We start from the raw sequence: 17,090 nt of genomic DNA on the forward strand, positions 1-17,090 counted from the left end.
TCTCGGTAAACAAAACAAAAAAAAATAGTTTTTATGTTTTCTTCTAATTAAATGCAGGACCACTTTTGTTTAAAATTCACCTCAAAAACACCTTTTATCTTCTTGTTCCACTTCACCCATTTTCTTCTTCTCCCTCGTTTAGGAACCATTGAGACATTACGCAGCAGCAGCCTCTAGCCGAAAATTCTGAGGGCATGCCCAACAAAATGATCATTGAAACATGACTTTAGTTGAACTCAAATGTATCTGCTTATGGCTGTCTGAACTCACTTCAATATGTGTTTACTTACTGTAACATTTCGTGACGTTCAGTCCGCATTTGTACATTTAAAACACACATTTTGTGATGTGCAATACTATATTTTAATCAACCTCAGCCACTTTGTTTCAAGTATAAACTCCATAATATATACACAGGTACAGTAATTAACAGTATATGGGAATTGCTGGATAATATAACACTTCATATTAATATATACTTAGATTCACTTCTTGAAAATGTGCCTTATTATTGTTAATGGAGACATGGAGAATGAATCAACACTAGAATCTGGCCAAAATGCGGAGTATAAACATGAACTCATTAACAGTATCTACGACTACACAAACAAGTCTATATCCTATGCAATAGTCATTACTATGTAGTAATTTATATACGCATAAATCATGCAGCGTGTGTGCACTGCACTTACTATTGCCACAGATGTATCATTAAATGGCACAATGGTGCGTATACGTCGTCTAGGTACAATTGTTGAAGGGCTTACAGTTGGTATTTTCACATTATCCAGGCAAATCCGTCTGTGCTCTGCTTGCCTGTCTTGCTTTAGGCGTGGATTAACTCTCCACTTGGCCCGACCCAGTCCTGCACCCACATAACAATAGTGGGCAAACTTTACAGCAACATCCTGCATCAAATGTACCATTCACAACACGTTCGCCGGAGTGAGTTTACGTCGGGTGGCAGTGGCGTGGAGATCGCGTGAGCAGGCGGTGCACCGGCACTGGGCCCCATGGGGCTGGATTGGAACATCTTTGAATTTACTGGACAGACATCTGTGAAAAAAGAGCTTCATAGTTCATCAGATTCCTCCAGTATTAAATCAATAGCCTGATTCGGATTGCCTCGGTGCCAGGCTAAGAAGAGCGGGAAATTGGTGGCTCTGTCAGGTGGCCTTTTAAAAATCAGAACCTTTTTAAAATAATTGAATTACCATCCAAATGTTAGCTCTTATCTTGGATAAATTCAGTATTTTATTTGCTCTGTCCAGTATTTTATATGCACACGAAATAGAATAGGACTATTATATAAACGTATGGACACTTTTTGTTAAAAGATTACATTGATTAAGGAACGTATTTCGGAAGTTCGGCGAAACTATATACATACAGTACTTGCCATGAATGGTCCTGGTAAAAAAAAATGCACATACGCACACATAAACAAAGCTTTATATAGCTCATCCGCATTAGACGTGGCCATTCTGATTAATCTAAAAGCGAACCGTAGGAGGGCATGTTACATCATGGGAGGGAAAAAAACCCCACGAATATTTACGCGTTCATTTTGAGCTCCTGCATTTCTCGTAACACAAATTGTCATCGTTGAAACTGATTTTGGGAAACGTTACAGCAAGGGGGGCAAGAATCCACACGTGGACGCAATTTGCACGAATTCCGTTCGACACTGCGTACCTAATCTGCGGACTTACAGTTCAAGCCTGGGTTTTACCCTTTTAACCATGGCCCTGAAACTTTTACAAACACGCTCTGGCATCAAATCAAGATTAAATTCCAGAGGCTTACGGAAAAAAAAGGAAGTGACAGATGGCGAGCTATGTGACGCACACACACGCTTTGTTTTGTTTTCCTCACCCACACAGCCAATGTATTTGTTTGTTTGCTTTCGACCAGTCCCTACCTCCACAGACACATTTTATTGTTTGTTTAACAGCTCTCATAGTGAAAGCTCCCCGCTATGCATTGCTAGCAACCAACTAACAAAAATTGTACTACAGTCTCGGCATACACATAACAAGCAACTGTGAAGCGCTAGGACTGGTATCAAAACAAAGAGGGCATTGCAAGTTGTGGGATTACCCGACGGACAGGTGTGAGGACGGCAGGATGTTTTGCACGGCGCTAGCACTGCAGCAGCCTGAAGACCAGGAGCCTTGCATAGCTAGGAGTTTAGCACGAAAGTCAAGTAGCAGCAGCAGCAGCATCAGCAGCTGTCTGGGAGACAAGCGCAGCGTCCTCGCGTGCCTCGGAAAACAGTGTTCCATTGAAGAGGGCACTGCGGAGGCGCGAGTGGACAACGGTGGACCCGTCAGTCATCTGCTGCCCATTGGGCATGCCGAGCAGATTCCCGTAGAGTATGTGCTCTTACGATGCGCCCCGCTAAAGAGTGGACCTTTGGACGAGACGGCGGGGGCATGCTTGGAGAAAAATGGAGGGCCTGCACTTTGCCTGCCCTTCTCAAGGTCCTGTCCAGACGTAGGTTCCGCGAACAATGAAAGGGAAGCTTTGTGGATGATGCTGGAGAAGGTGTTATGGGAGGTTAGGTGTAGCCGTCCTGAGGATGAAGACGTTGATCGAATTACTACCACTTGCCTGCCTCAATTCCGCTGGAGGAAACTCAAGAAAAGAGGTATCACGTCTTTGGCTGCCTTGTTTGTACCTCACCCCCATTTATGATAATGCAAATAACTGGTAAAAAGTCAAACGAATTTCATGTTAAGATAATGCAGTAATGTCCCAATAAACATGCAGTGTTTTGCCCTTAATTGGCACGTGGTTCGAACCGTTGGTCCAACATTCCAGATTTACTGAGGTGCCAACAATACGTTAAAATGGCATTAACAACTTTGCATTCGAAATAAGTTTTTTTCTGACCGTTAAATTATCTGCTGTTACTGTGTCTATTATATTCCATTAGGGTTGTTAAACGATAACAATTTTCAGAATTTTTTTACGGTTTCCGAATGTCAGACATTGGTAATGGTTTCTGATGTTAACAACTTTCATTCATGTTAAAGAAAAACTGCAGATAATAGGCTAATGAAGAGACATTAAACATCGCAACTCTTATTCTTTATGTAACACACGTGACTAGATGACGTTTGGAATACTATGGCATGATAAGCTAAGCAACTTGGAATACTGTAGGTGTAATAAGGAAGATGTGGTTGTGATGGGCAGGATGAGTGTGCAGGAAAAACTAAAACTAAATGAGAACATTTATACTGGAGGAATCCAATGAGCTATAAAGCTCTTTTTCACAGATGTCCAGTAGTTAAGAGGGCAGGTTACTGAGAGAGGGCATGTCCCAGATGTCAGTGACCTCAGGGACATCTGTAGCTAGATTACTTTGCAGCAAGTGTGGCATCTAGCAGAAGGGATGGCAAGTTGAGGTTTCAGCGGCAGAGGTCATGATGACCTTTTGTCCTTGAAACGAGTAAAGGTGTTTAGAAGTGGTTTCTCAGTGCTATAGGTCAGTCTCCGTGACGTGTTGCTGTCGTGTTTCTGTTACCAGTACGCATACACACGTCATATTCCTCACAAGTTAAGTTTTGATAGAATTTAATAATAATAAAAATATAAAGAGCAAATGAGTATATGTTATTAATAATTCAAATGGATGTGGCATATTAAATAGACTAATTGCAGAAATGGGCATTAAGGAAATCAATTAATTAACATTTTAATGTTTTCTATATTAACTGGTGCACTAATGTAAAAAAAGGAAATCCGACTGTTGATGCATTCAGAGGTAGGGCAAACACCAGTCGTGTTAGTGTATTTCTTTTTTTTACCAATTTCGCATTCAATTTCCAGCATCTGTAATCCCGTCACAACATCCACACCCCCTTCTGTCCATCCATTTATGCAGTCAGGGCTTAACTTCTCACTGAACATTTTCTGGCTCGTTCCTAGACAGGATTGGGCACGTGACTAGTAGCCACGGCAATTAAAATAGGTATACCTGATATGGTGTGCAGGTCTTCGTTCGTTTCTCAATCCGCTTGTCCTAGAGATGGTCGTGGCGGCAGCGTGTTGAGTAGTGGCGGTCCACACCTCCCTTTCCCCGGCCAAAAACTCCAGCAATACTACACTATACACTACTACACTATACACTACAGCAGTGTGTTGAGTAATGGCGGTCCACACCTCCCTCTCCCAGGCCACAGACTCCAGCACTACTACATTATACACTACTACACTGCACTATACACTACTATACAGTACTATACACTACTACACTATACACTACTATACACAGATACATTATACACTACTATACACAGCTACACTAAACACTACTACACTATACACTACTATACACAGCTACACTATATACTACTATACACAGCTACACTCTACACTACTATACTCTACTAACACTGTACACTCCACTACTTTACACAGTTCTAGATTTGAAGCTACTTTACACGGACTCTAGCTCTTCCTGGGGAATTCACAGACGTTCCCAGGCCGGCTGAGCGACATCGTCCCGCCAGCGTGTCCTGGGCCTGGACAGACCTGGCTAAAATTAACCCTGGATATCATGCCACAAGACATATGGCCAGTGTGGAAGAGTAGGCCAAATGCCCTCTTGAGGGACACTCTAGAGCTCTCGTGGTGGCCCATCCTCCAGCAAAGGCGTGAGCTAATCATGTATGTATGTTGAACTTCTTTTGCACCGTACGTAGCCAAACTTTCGATTCATAAAGGTGCGGGGACACAGGGCTGCACCACTACCAACTTTATTGTACCATACGGACTCATACGTTCGTATCCAGCAGTATCCATGAACACGTTGACACGAATGCATGGACACTTTTTCAACACGCACATGAACCAAAATTAGTTTTCATTGCACACACATACCCCATGCTTCGCCTTATCGACTGCAGGGACAGGCGCTAGTGTGCGAGCATTTGTACCAGAGTTTCCCACGTAAACAAAGGACAAAATTCCCCCGTAAAGACTTTGGGACAAGTCCTGTTAGCGAGCACCAATGAAGGCCAGCATGGCACACGAGGGGTGGGTGGCCAGCACCACACCCGCATGCACACACGCACATGTATCACTGCACACATGGAAGCTGTTCCTTATCTTACATAACACCAGAATTAAATGGCTGAAAGATTAAGTAATCCCAACTAATACGATACTGTTCTTTAACAAGAATAACAATTCGCAGTCCTTGGTCAATCCACTCCCGGATGAAAGCTTCAGTATGCCGTGACGGTCGTGTGGCATCTTTGACCAGACTTCACCATGCTCGATGGTGTGAGTTGGTGAAGGGGGTGGTGGTGGTGGTGGGGGGCAGTACTTGTTTAGATATTACTCGCCGCTGATGCTAGCTGTGTCTAAGAATCTAGCTTAATTTGTCCAATGTATAGCGCATCGCACTGACTACTGCACCACCGCTCCTTTGCCGGTGGCGCGGTGATATTAACAACATAGCTGCAATGTGCCCCCAAAAAAATCTATAGCTCAAGATGTCTTAAACAAAAACGGCGTCAATTAACCCAATGTCTCAACATAAGCGAGTTTCGTCATTTCAGCGAGTTGCTCGTGATTTCTGACGCCGTTAAGACGTCACAATTGCGAGGGAGGGCACAGAAAAAAGCGTTTGTCTCTTTGGGAAGCGGACATCGGCCGTCGTCTTAAACCCCATCCCTTTTTGGGGGACTTTTTTAAATTTGTTTTGGTGCCTCTTTTGCAGCTGCTATTGGAGGAAGCCAGCACAGCGGCATGTCCGCTATCTTGCCACGTACTTCCGTTTGTCCAGCTGGGTCCGCTAGATCAACTACACAGAAGCGGAATGTCACACTCGTTTCTGCGTTTGGCTATTGTTTAAAATATATAATTACGCTTCAACATAGGGCGCTGTTGTCAATTCACTGCCGGATAAAGGTGTCCTGATGGCATATCGGTCACGAGGGTTGTTTGACCGTACTTCACTGCACTGACCAGTTGATTATAGTGGGGGGGGGGGGGGTTAGATTTGATGGCCCAGTGCTTTGATGGGGGTGGTTCAGTTTAGATATCACACCACTTAGCGATTATCACGGCGGCCAATGCTCCCCCCTAATTGTTTAAATAAAATGTATCGCTAAGTGGTGTTTTTTTTTCTGGTCCGTCGATATAAAAAAAATTTTATTCTGTTAGAGTTTCAAATCATGACACATAGAATGTCAGCATTTGGAAGTGCCCCCTTATCGGTCATTAAAGCATCTAATATGTAAACTACAAATCCTAGCCACTTAAAGAGTATAATATTGGCGTCAGCTGACGTTGATTTTTTAGTTTTTCTCTTGACTTATAATGCAGTGATATAGCATTAAAACAATACAGTTTTGAATGAAATAAATTAAGGTGTGTGAGTGGTAATGCTCCTCAGTTCGTGAGCTATAGATGTCTTGAGCTAAATCTAGAATAGTTCATTTGCACTTACTTACATGTCTATGTATCGTTGCTTTTCCCACCAGTGCATCTCTGGTAGAAAACTGCATTTTGAAATGACGCAAAACTGACTCCCAAAAGTCTAATTTGCAACTTAAAAAAAATTATAGTCCATGCTATTTGTGCAATTTCATGAGGCAACACATCCATGTATACCTCAAGTACAAAACTGCATCTCCCAATGTTAGAGAATGTCCTGTGGAAGCTGCTATCAGAGAACTACTTTTGAGATGCCTCCAGATAATCCCTTGTCCACATGAGAGGTGCTGAACTCTCCCACTCGCCCCACGATAGACACGTTTGCCACATGGCAGTCAAACCAAAATATAAGCGAAAATCTAATTGGAACATGAATGTTTTATGTGTACAAATGTGCTGCCCTGGCTGGGAGGATTAACTTACCCTACTTGAGATTCTGCCTAGCCACAGGATGGCTGCCAAGATATTAACCCAGGATCTTCATAGTACCAGCACATTGCTGTGGCATCTAAACCACAAGGTCATCTCTTAAATACACTGTTTCTTTTAATCACCAGATTCATTGTATTCATTGTTCTTGTCTTTATCGTTGTTGTGTATATTGTGTGTGTGAGCAGGGTTATATGTGGTATGTATCAGGGGTGTGCGGTGTGTAGGAGTCTTGTTTATGACTGGTGTCTGTAACGGGTGTGTGTATATGTGGTCTTATTTATGGTTGTCACGTGTATGGGTATTGTGTTTTAATGTTGTGTATGAGTGGTGTGTACGAGGTATCCGTCGGTAGAATGAGTGTTGTTTATGAATTGGTCTGATGAGTATTTTGCGAAGTTAATGCACTTGCTCCCAGAATAGGTAACGGAGGTGTAGACTTCCTTGTGGAAGGACGATACGGAAATGTATTTGTCACGTGTCCTTGCTGACCAACCCTGTTGAATGAAATGAGTCGAGAATTTAATTTCAGACTATCATCATACAAGCCCTCTTTGCACCGATATGAGATATGCAATGATTTAGTAAAATTACAAGTAACAAATATGCGATTGAGCGTTGAAGACAGAGAGAAAATTAGTGAAATCAAGAATGATGCTGATGATGTGCATGACTTAATGATAACAGATTAGTGCTTGAGCGAATGAGTGATCAATATTAATTGGAGCGTATTAGGATGGGAGTCTTGGAGCCATCTGTGCGTTGGTAATTCTATGGATGATGAATGAGGGAATTGAGTGAGTGAGTGAGATCATAGGAAATAAAGCAAATTTTCATAAGCATTAACCCAGATACTCAAGTAGAACTGTTCTGAAAAAAAATCACAAGACTGTCGGAGCTATTCATATGATTAAAATTACCATCGTTACAGTAACGTCTAGGCACCGTAATTCAGTGAATGGATTATGAGTGCTATCGCAAATTCATATTTCCTATCGTCAACTGAAAAGTAATTTCTTTAAAACTGCTTTTGTCGCGTTTAGCTTGTTGTCCTTCCCCCGCACGTCCGATTTGCGGGGTTGGCTAAGTACGGTGCGAAAGAAGTTAAACACACCATACATACAACTGCTTGCTTCGTGCTCTCTCTCTCTCTGCAGCAATGTCGTCAAACACACTCCCCATGCAGCAGGCACGGCCCCTGCCCGTGATCCCCAACACACCAACGACACCGATACCGAGTGGCAAGTCCAACAACAACAGCAGCAGCAGCAGCAGCAAGAAGAAAAAGAAGTTCTGCAAGGCTGACATTGGGATGCCCAGCAACTTCCAGTGAGTCGGCAATGCCAGACTCCTCGCACACACAGAGTTATCTTGCTGAAACAAAGACACGGACAAGTATCCCCCCATAGAGCCTGAACAGACTGCTGTGGAAAATGCTGTTAGCGAAAACGGCACTCGACGAGCTGGGTGGCCAATGCCACGCCCGGCCGCCTTTGTCTCCTCAGTGGTAACGTTTACACACCGCACCGGGTACTCATTTGAGGCTGAGTCGACCCTGGGAAGGCCCATGACCTGTTCAGATAATCGTAACTGGTGTTGGCCGTGAGTGGGAACCAAACTCGGGTCGCCGGGTTCGTAGCGCAGCGTAGCGCTAACCGCTACAACTGCAGCTCCACATCGAAGAGGACATTGCTGAAACGCACCTCCGATTAGCACGGTCGGCTACGTACGGTGCAAAAAAGAGTTCAACGTCCTTACATATATACACATTGCAACAGACGTAGCACCCAACATTCAACGTTGACCCAACGGTTCCAACCACATGCCATCGCGGCACGTTGACCGAGATGGGGGTTACATCTGCCGGCACGTACATATGCTGTCGTGATCCTGACTGCGAGCAACCACTCGTCCGTAACGGGCCACTTTCTAACGCAGAACAGAAATAATGAGAGAATTATATCGCAGGGACTTTAACATTTCTTCCGTTTTGTTTCATCGGTTCGTTGTGTGTTTCAGACACGTTGGACACGTTGGATGGGACCCCAACGCTGGCTTTGATGTGAGTGAATGCATAATATCAAGTTGGCATAATTATCATATCCCTTTCTAAAAAAATCCCTCCTTTTTAATGGACAGACTAGACCTTGCCGTAGGAATGAGGAATTTCCATGCGCTGGCAAGGGGCTGAAAACGGTGGTGAGATGTTAACTACCTTACCCAGTATACAGGAGGTCGTAGGTTTGATCCGGACCCTAACGACCTGTATATTTGGAGTTTGCATGTCCTTCCCGTGTTCTCTCGGTCCTCCGGTTTTTCTCTCCACATTTACAAACATGCGTTTAGAGTATTTTAGCTACTATAAATTTTCACGTCATAAGCCACTTTGTTGAGATATAATTTGTGACCAGGTCGCTTCTGAAAAAAGAGCTACAGTATGCAGCTCAGTGGGGCCTTGCGTGGTAAAATACAAATAATGAATATTGAATAGTTAGTTTCAATGCCCGATTTGAGGACGTAACTTTGACTACAACGCGCCACTCTAATTCAACCCCCGCCCTCCACCCCCGCTGCAGACCAACGTCATGGACCCGCAGCTGAAGAAGCTCTTCGACAGTGCTGGCATCTCCGAGTCGCAGCTCAAGGACAAGGAGACGTCAAAGATCATCTTCGACTTCATCGAGAGCCACGGCGGCCTGGAGGGGGTGAAGACCGAGATGTCACAGCAGCGTAAGTCGAGAGACCCCGCGGCACTCGCTCGTCGCGTGCAACACCGCGACGGCCGCTCGTGACGTCCAGCGCGAGCCTCGCGAGCCGTTAAGGAAGATCGGCACAGCTGATGGTGCCCCATGTGAAGTTGGAATTTTTTTTATACTATTTTTACACTTTAAAAAATAATTTGCTAAAGATGTGGTCACTGAGATTGTGGACCTTTGGTGTTGCGTCTCGATAGAAGAACGAGTGAGGCGCTAAGCTAAGGACGAATGAAATTGGGGTGCGACACTTCGACACCCATTTAATGTTGTAGCGATTGGTAGGACCTTCGGTGACTGCAGTAGTAACATGAAGCCATTATTTAAATATACATAAAACTTACATACGAATGTACTTTTACACGCACGATTCTATGAATGTTTTGTGAGCAGAGGAATTTATATTTATTGACGAACCAATGCTTTTTTTAAACGCCTTTACTCTTTTTTCTACCTTTTCAAATGTTTCCGCAGCCTTACAAGTCGTTTTCTGACCAGTTGAGATCTCGCAGCAACATACTAATGTAATGTTGACTTAATATGTTATATACCTACGGAAATTGCACTACATTTTGTTATTAGAGTGTGGAATTTCCACCTCAGGCCCAGGTCTGCCTCTGTAGATAGACCATCACCCACTCCTTTCCTGGCCATGAAAACACTTTGACTTTAGATTCTCAAATCGTAACCAGTGTTGTGTCGATTGCATACACTGTGCTTTATGCTTCTCCGGTGACCAGCGGCAGGCTTTACCTGATTCATATCAGGTTTAGCGTCACACTCCGCAGGAGGTGGGTGCATTTCTTGACTCGCCGATCCTGCTGATCGTATGTTTGTGTTTAGCAGAAGACGTTAAGTAATTTAGAACTTAAGGGTGGCTGTGCCTTACGAGCAAATCAAAGCAACCGCCAGACCGTAATGTTTGGGGGGGGGGGCACATTTTTATAAACGTTGCTTTTCAAATGTTGCAAGTTAGAAAGCCAGCGACCCAACTATATTTGTGGCAAGTTTTAACTCCCTAGCCCCTGCTGTACAATAAAAATTCAAATTTACATCAGTGACTTACTTCCGTTGCCACCATCAGCCATGGTCAATCTACTGCTGGATGAAGACCTTCCAAAGGCATCGCCATCTATCACCATCCTGCCATGTAATAATAAGAATAATTTCAACTTGTAACGTGCATAGTATTTACTCACTCTCGTAGAGACAAGGGAGAGAATGGCTCAGAGGCGCAAAGAACCACAGACGAGCGGAGAGGCAGCCAGGCAGTGAGCTGGCACCAGCAATTTCCCAAGCTCTGTGATCCTCTATATATTAGAGTGTTATCAGCCAATGAGTGCTTACAAGCGGAAACCGGAGCACACGGAGAAAATCTACGCACACAAGGGGGAATCACTCTCCCATACAGATGGAACAGATGGAGCCCACATCTTGCTGTCCCGCCTTCTCCTGGAGAGACAAGGCATGCTGCCTCCATGACCACGGGAAGGGAGTTTCACAGCGTTTGTGTGATCCACCAACCCTCTACCTCCACAGTGCTGGATTCCAGGCAGGCACCACCACTACCCGGCAATAGCCAGAGACGTAGCTCGAGCCTACCTAGCACCCACGCACGAGCTGATGCTTTTATTGTGACTGAGCCACGTGCGAATGTGTGTCCGTGTGTATTCGACATGCCGTGCGAGTGTTATTCTGTTGAACCACAACGTGCATTTTTATCTTGTCTCCCTTACTGATCGATCATCCACCAACGCGACTGCCTCCGCCAGCACCAATGTCACCCAGGGCCGGCCCGCTGCCACCAACACCCCCCCAGATAGAAGCCCCGCAGCCCTCCAAAGGCCGCAGCCACAGCTCCCGTCCGCTGCCCTCCCGGCCGTCCCCTACTCTGCCCCCGAGCCTGCCGCCGTCGCCACAGCCGACGCATCAGCCCCCCTTCAACAGCAGAGCCGTGCCTCCGCCCCCACCGCCCACCCAGCGCGGCGTTGCCTCCTCCCAAGCGCCACCGCCGCCGCCGCCTCTGCAGGGTTCGAGGGCACCGCCGTGCGGGCCGGCCCCGGGCCCCCCGGCCATGTCAGCGCCGCCGCCACCGCCGCCGCCCCCGCCGGCAAATAAGCCCCCTCCACCCGGGGTGCCCCCTGCACCCGGGCTGCCCCCGCCGCCCATGCAAACTGAGCCACTCGCCCAGGGAGGAGGTGGAGGAGGCGGAGGGAGACGCGGGGCACTGCTGGACCAGATCCGCCAGGGTATCTCACTCAAGGCTGTGAGTTGACACAATCGGTCTTGAGATTCTACTTCGTCGTGCGGCTCTTTTCAAATGTTTTTTTTAAATATGATTTATCACCCCGTAATGTTATTCAAATTGTGCCATCCACTTCACGCCACGAGACCGAGTGTCTGAATTAAATGAATGTACGTGTTTTTATGTTTCTCCGATTCAAAAAGCTGCAGATGCGCCCCTCGAGGTTGATCAATTATTGTGTTCACTTGAATTTCCACACATTTAGATTCATGGCCACTGTCACAAAATTGCGTTTGTGGTAGAAATCTGCATTGTGCAGCGGCTGATGAACTGGATTCTTGCCCTGCATCTACATAAGCCATGCAAAAGAAGAAGGCTGCGTGCCTGGCGAACCATTCACCTCTTCCGACATCCACCGTGCGTAAAGACGCGTGTCATGTTCCCGTGATCGCAGGCTGAGCCCACGAGCCCTGCCTCATTCTCTTGCACGGAGGATGTTCCCGGTATTGCGGGCGCGCTCATGAAAGCATTGGAGATGAGAAACAAAGTCATCCATTCCTCCGGTGAGAAATACAACGCTTTCACGCGCCGCTTTCCACCAGCATCATCAGGAGCATTTCAATCGGCTGATTTTGATCCTTTTTAAATATCGCTCTCCAATGGGGCCACTGTAGATTTTCATCATCAGCCATGGTCCAGTCCACTGCTGGATGAAGGCTTCCCCCAAGCCAGCTGCTATCGCTCATGATCCCACGATCCAACAATCCACCTTGCTCCTTTACAAGAAGTGATTTCATCGCTCCATCTCTCGTAATCGACATCCTGCCATGCGCGTTCAACTCCCTGGCTGACACACTTTGCCAGTCTGAGCCTAAACGATCTCGTCATCTCCAGACATTGTCCCACCTCAGTACTCACCAGGCCTGAAAATCCAGCTTAGCTTCCAATATCTGATGAACTTGGTTACATTCATATTAAAACGATAAGTTTTAGCTTGTGTACAAACAATATTATCCAGCAGCGTGTGTTTAGGTGAGGAACCACTAGACTATTTTTGACCGATTGGGTCTCATCAGATGTCAGGCTTGTTAAACAAATGCAGCTGGATTACTGGGCATTATTGGGAAGAACACATAATCGAATCTACGGGTTCACCAAAATAGCGATACTGTATATTTTAAACTCATCATGCGTCGTGGAGGAGCATTATGTCAATTATTTAGATTCCCAATTAACAGAGCAGGGGCACATAAAGAGAGCGCTGTATTGTATCTCAGTGAGGGCAGTCTTGTCTTTACAGAATCTCTGGTTCTTCAAGTGCTGGTCTGCGCACCAAACAGTTTGATGGCACTGACATGTGCTTTTAATAATAACAACGTCATTTTATAGAGCGTCATTCATGCGATTGCATCCCACAACTCTGCGCCAGTCCCTTACACAGATGATACAAAAACAAAACCCCACTACTTAGCAAATAAAAAAAGATAGACATAAATAACGGGAGAGAAAAATACACATGACAAGAAAAAAAATCATCACAGACAAAATATATTTAAATGAATAAATATGCTCGGTTTCCATACCCCAGACTAAATAACATGCCCACGGTTGTAACCATGCAGGACCGCGATACAAAGTGCGGCCCAGTTACACACTTGAAGTCCTTCATGCATCACATCTTTGAATGTCTTCGTTCAATGTTTTGATTCCCCCGTTAGTGGGGGTGATATTACATTTCAAATGAAACCATTTGAACCTTTCAACCTAACTGTTATCAACACTTTCGGCCAGGAGTCGGCAAACGCTACAACAAGAGGGGTCATTTTTTTTCTAATTCGGTGGAGGAAAAAAATCACAACTCAATATTACAAGAGCCGCAATGCAATGTGAATAAGGTCACGAAGCATTTGTTTTTCGGACGTATTTTTCGTCATTTTGTTTTATTGGTGACATCCTTTTAAGTGTAACTTTGTTACCACAGATGAGGACGATGATGAAGAACCAGAAGAGGATGACGATGAATGGGAAGATTAAAGTCGAGCTATCGAAGACGGGCTTTTGTAATGTAGAACAAACAGCATGGTGCACCGATGCACACACGCACCAACTGAGGCACCACGCAAATGTATAGTTCGTGATGACGTTTTTTTGGGGATCAGATCGCGTAAATGTAAATGTGTCGTATGCCCACCTCCACCAGACACGGCATGTGAATAAGGTTTGTCACGTAAACAAAACGCGCCAATTTGTTTATCCACACACCGTTGTGCTAAAGTAGCAACAAATTGGGACGTATTGTTCACATGACAAATCTTCGCGTGGAGGTGGGATCTATGCCATAATTAAATTCACGTGATATAATCCCCCATGGATAATATTGGTCGCGGAAAGGCAACGTGTTGAATTTACAGTCCACACGTGTAGCGTTCGCGTGGAATTATGTTGTGAGTACCCATAGCAATTACATAGTAAAATAACTCTTTAACCAATTGTGTCTTAAGACCTAACAAAAATGGGACATTTTCACGTGTTTTTAAAGTGTCCCCCCCCCCCTGCCCTCGTAGATATATAACAGCTTTGCCTGTGACAATCATAAGATGTAGGAACGATGCTTTGACTTTTTTTTCCTGGTTCTTTTTCTGATGTATTTGTAATGTCGACTGGCCCACGCTGTTCAAAACAGCAATGAGCTGGCTGACTTGTAACATCAATATAAATCTACGTGTTTTAGTGGAGACGTGACATTCAATGTTGCAAGTATTTCATTTAAATACGCAATGTGGGGGTGGGGAGGGTGGTTGCAAGATGTTTCGTTTATTTTCCAACATCACAGTATTATTACTCATGTTAAATATGTACAAAATGTGATTTTTTTGTATGAATGAATTAATGTTGCTTTCATATGTAAGTGATACAAAATTAAATATATTGTAAGAGTTCAGTGGAAAGGGCAAAGCCAGTTGATGACCAGGGGGGAATTAAAGGGCATCAAATGCGTCGCACATCCGACCATCAATGTACACTCTGACCAATGAGCCACCCATACCCAGTGCAGTGTTTGTGCGCAGTGACGCAACTCTGGTCAAATATAGACGTTCGCAAAATCCGACCTTTGCCAACACGGTAACGTGTTCTCAATCTCACACGCCCAGCACGTTTGCCCATGTTAAACGTAGTTTGCGCTTTAGCTCTGTCCATCAGGTGGTCAAGGTGTGGCTGGCATTATAATATAGATGTTCGCATAGCTCTCCATTTCACATATCCGCATACTGTATGTCTAAGTGCACGGTGAGTCGGATGCCCGATGACATTTCGGTTATGTGTTTTTCTTGCTCCAAGTGGTCACCTCCAACTAAAACTGTTTTTTTGCTGTATACCTGGAGATGCAATGGTACAAACAATCTGTGTTTTGCTTGGTCACCAATAGGTCATTTGTAGATACTTCAGTCAATGCAGATGTTTTTTTAAAATGCATCTCTTGGTTTTTTTTCGTGATTAAAAAAATGTGTGTTAATATCTACTGTAGTGGCATTTCGATTTAAAGCTTTCGTGACTGCAGGGATTCATCTTCTGGGTTCTTTCGGTAAAGTCACGTAGAATGGAGATACAATAATAAAAATAATAACAGAATAATATTCTCACGACGTTTCGGCCACAACACAAGTAGGAAGGCTACAAGTAGGAAGGCTACTTGTGTTGTGGCCGAAACGTCGTGAGAATTTTATTCTGTTATTATTTTTATCATTATTTTATCTCCATTCTACGTGACTTTACCGAAATAACTCAGAAAATGTAGTGGCATTGTCATGTATTCTAAACACAGTACTGTACCTGAATACGAACATAAATTACTTAGATGCAGTTCGTAAAACAGTCGATGAACGGTATTTTTTAAACCTGTATCCGTAGGTTATATACAGTACCATTGTTATGAGATTTCATTCGCTAAATTATTAACAACCATATATTTAGTTCTTACTGACTCCAAACCATGAGTTTTTCTAATGCTTAATGTTATGTTTCAGGAGATTAAACGTTACCTGTGTTGACGTCACTATTTTAGTTCAGAAATAAAAAGTTTGGAATTTCAAACATTGGCCTGGCTAATGTTGCACCTCACTGCTGTACACTATTGTTTAAAATAATGTATTACAATGACACGTAACAATGGCACCTTCCTCCTTGCTTACACTCAATTGCTGGAAGGGTCTGCGTTCGTCGGCATTCTCGTCTGCGCATTCTAAAGTCGAATTTGTAATACCCCAAACTTTGGTAACATAAAGAAAACAACAAAGCATTATAATATATCTGCACGTGAGGGTTGGTGGCGGCTATCGTCTCAAATCGGTGATACTCAGAGAACCATCCCCAGTGCCTCGACCGAAATAATTTATGGGCCAGAGCAGAAATCGGTAACCACCTAAGGATAGTACTGTAAATATTTCGTCGATCTGATTTATTTATATAGCTAATGAGAATGAATTGCTTGATAACCCTCTCATTTCAAATGGTTCTCACGTAATTGACTATGAATGGCCACGTAAGTAAATTTGAACTACTAAAGTTATGCCAGCCACCTAAGATGGTACCGACAGGTCCTGGCTCATGGACTATTTACCTCCAAAGGGGCCCAAAGGTGTTGATATCACAGCCATTCACGGTCACCCAACCACTTTGTCTTTCTAGAAAGTGTACTCGCCCTCAGCACTCCCTCAGCTAGTATGGTTCGCTACATACGGTGCGAAAGAAGTTCAACATACATACATACATGTGCTGTACAACGAGTCTGAATATGTAACTCACAGTAATCCTGTCCAAAATAACACAGTTCTGGGGGCAATGATCGAGGCAAATAAGCACAAGCAACGCTAGCTCACACACATTGATCACAACATGTCCTTCACCTGTACCTCCCCTTAGCGCTGTTGGTTACTTACGGTTTGAAAAAAAGTTCAACATACATACAACAGAGAAGTAGAGAATCATCAGATATTAGTCGTCAATTGATATTAAATTCAGAGGAAATACTCAAGGCAAAGGTAAACGTATATTTGGTTACAGCAAAGTAATTTCCCCCATATTTAACAGTTTTACGTCCCAGTAACCCTGATACCCAAGTTTACCAGCTAGGATGGAAGACAGTAACATATACACAACGTCACAAGAGATGCGAATACACAACACAGTTTGAGTTTAATGCAGAATGCTGT

At 44.2% G+C, this 17,090-nt stretch overlaps 1 protein-coding gene across 1 annotated transcript in view; it reads left to right on the forward strand.

Moving 5' to 3' along the window:
* LOC116949403 (actin nucleation-promoting factor WASL-like) overlaps window positions 1-15,972 on the forward strand; it is a 34,336-nt gene extending 18,364 nt beyond the window's left edge. Inside the window, exons 6-11 of the mRNA XM_032966692.2 lie at window positions 8,040-8,211; window positions 8,902-8,944; window positions 9,459-9,612; window positions 11,408-11,901; window positions 12,335-12,443; window positions 13,862-15,972. Of these exons, the coding sequence (XP_032822583.1) occupies window positions 8,040-8,211; window positions 8,902-8,944; window positions 9,459-9,612; window positions 11,408-11,901; window positions 12,335-12,443; window positions 13,862-13,914 (1,025 nt within the window). The 3' untranslated portion in view covers window positions 13,915-15,972. The remainder of the gene's footprint in view (window positions 1-8,039; window positions 8,212-8,901; window positions 8,945-9,458; window positions 9,613-11,407; window positions 11,902-12,334; window positions 12,444-13,861) is intronic.
* Window positions 15,973-17,090: the final 1,118 nt, after the last annotated feature.

Source organism: Petromyzon marinus, chromosome 36 (genome assembly GCF_048934315.1).
Source record: "Petromyzon marinus isolate PM22_M1 ecotype Great Lakes invasive population chromosome 36, UKy_Petmar_22M1.pri1.0, whole genome shotgun sequence".
NCBI classification, from domain to species: domain Eukaryota; kingdom Metazoa; phylum Chordata; class Hyperoartia; order Petromyzontiformes; family Petromyzontidae; genus Petromyzon; species Petromyzon marinus.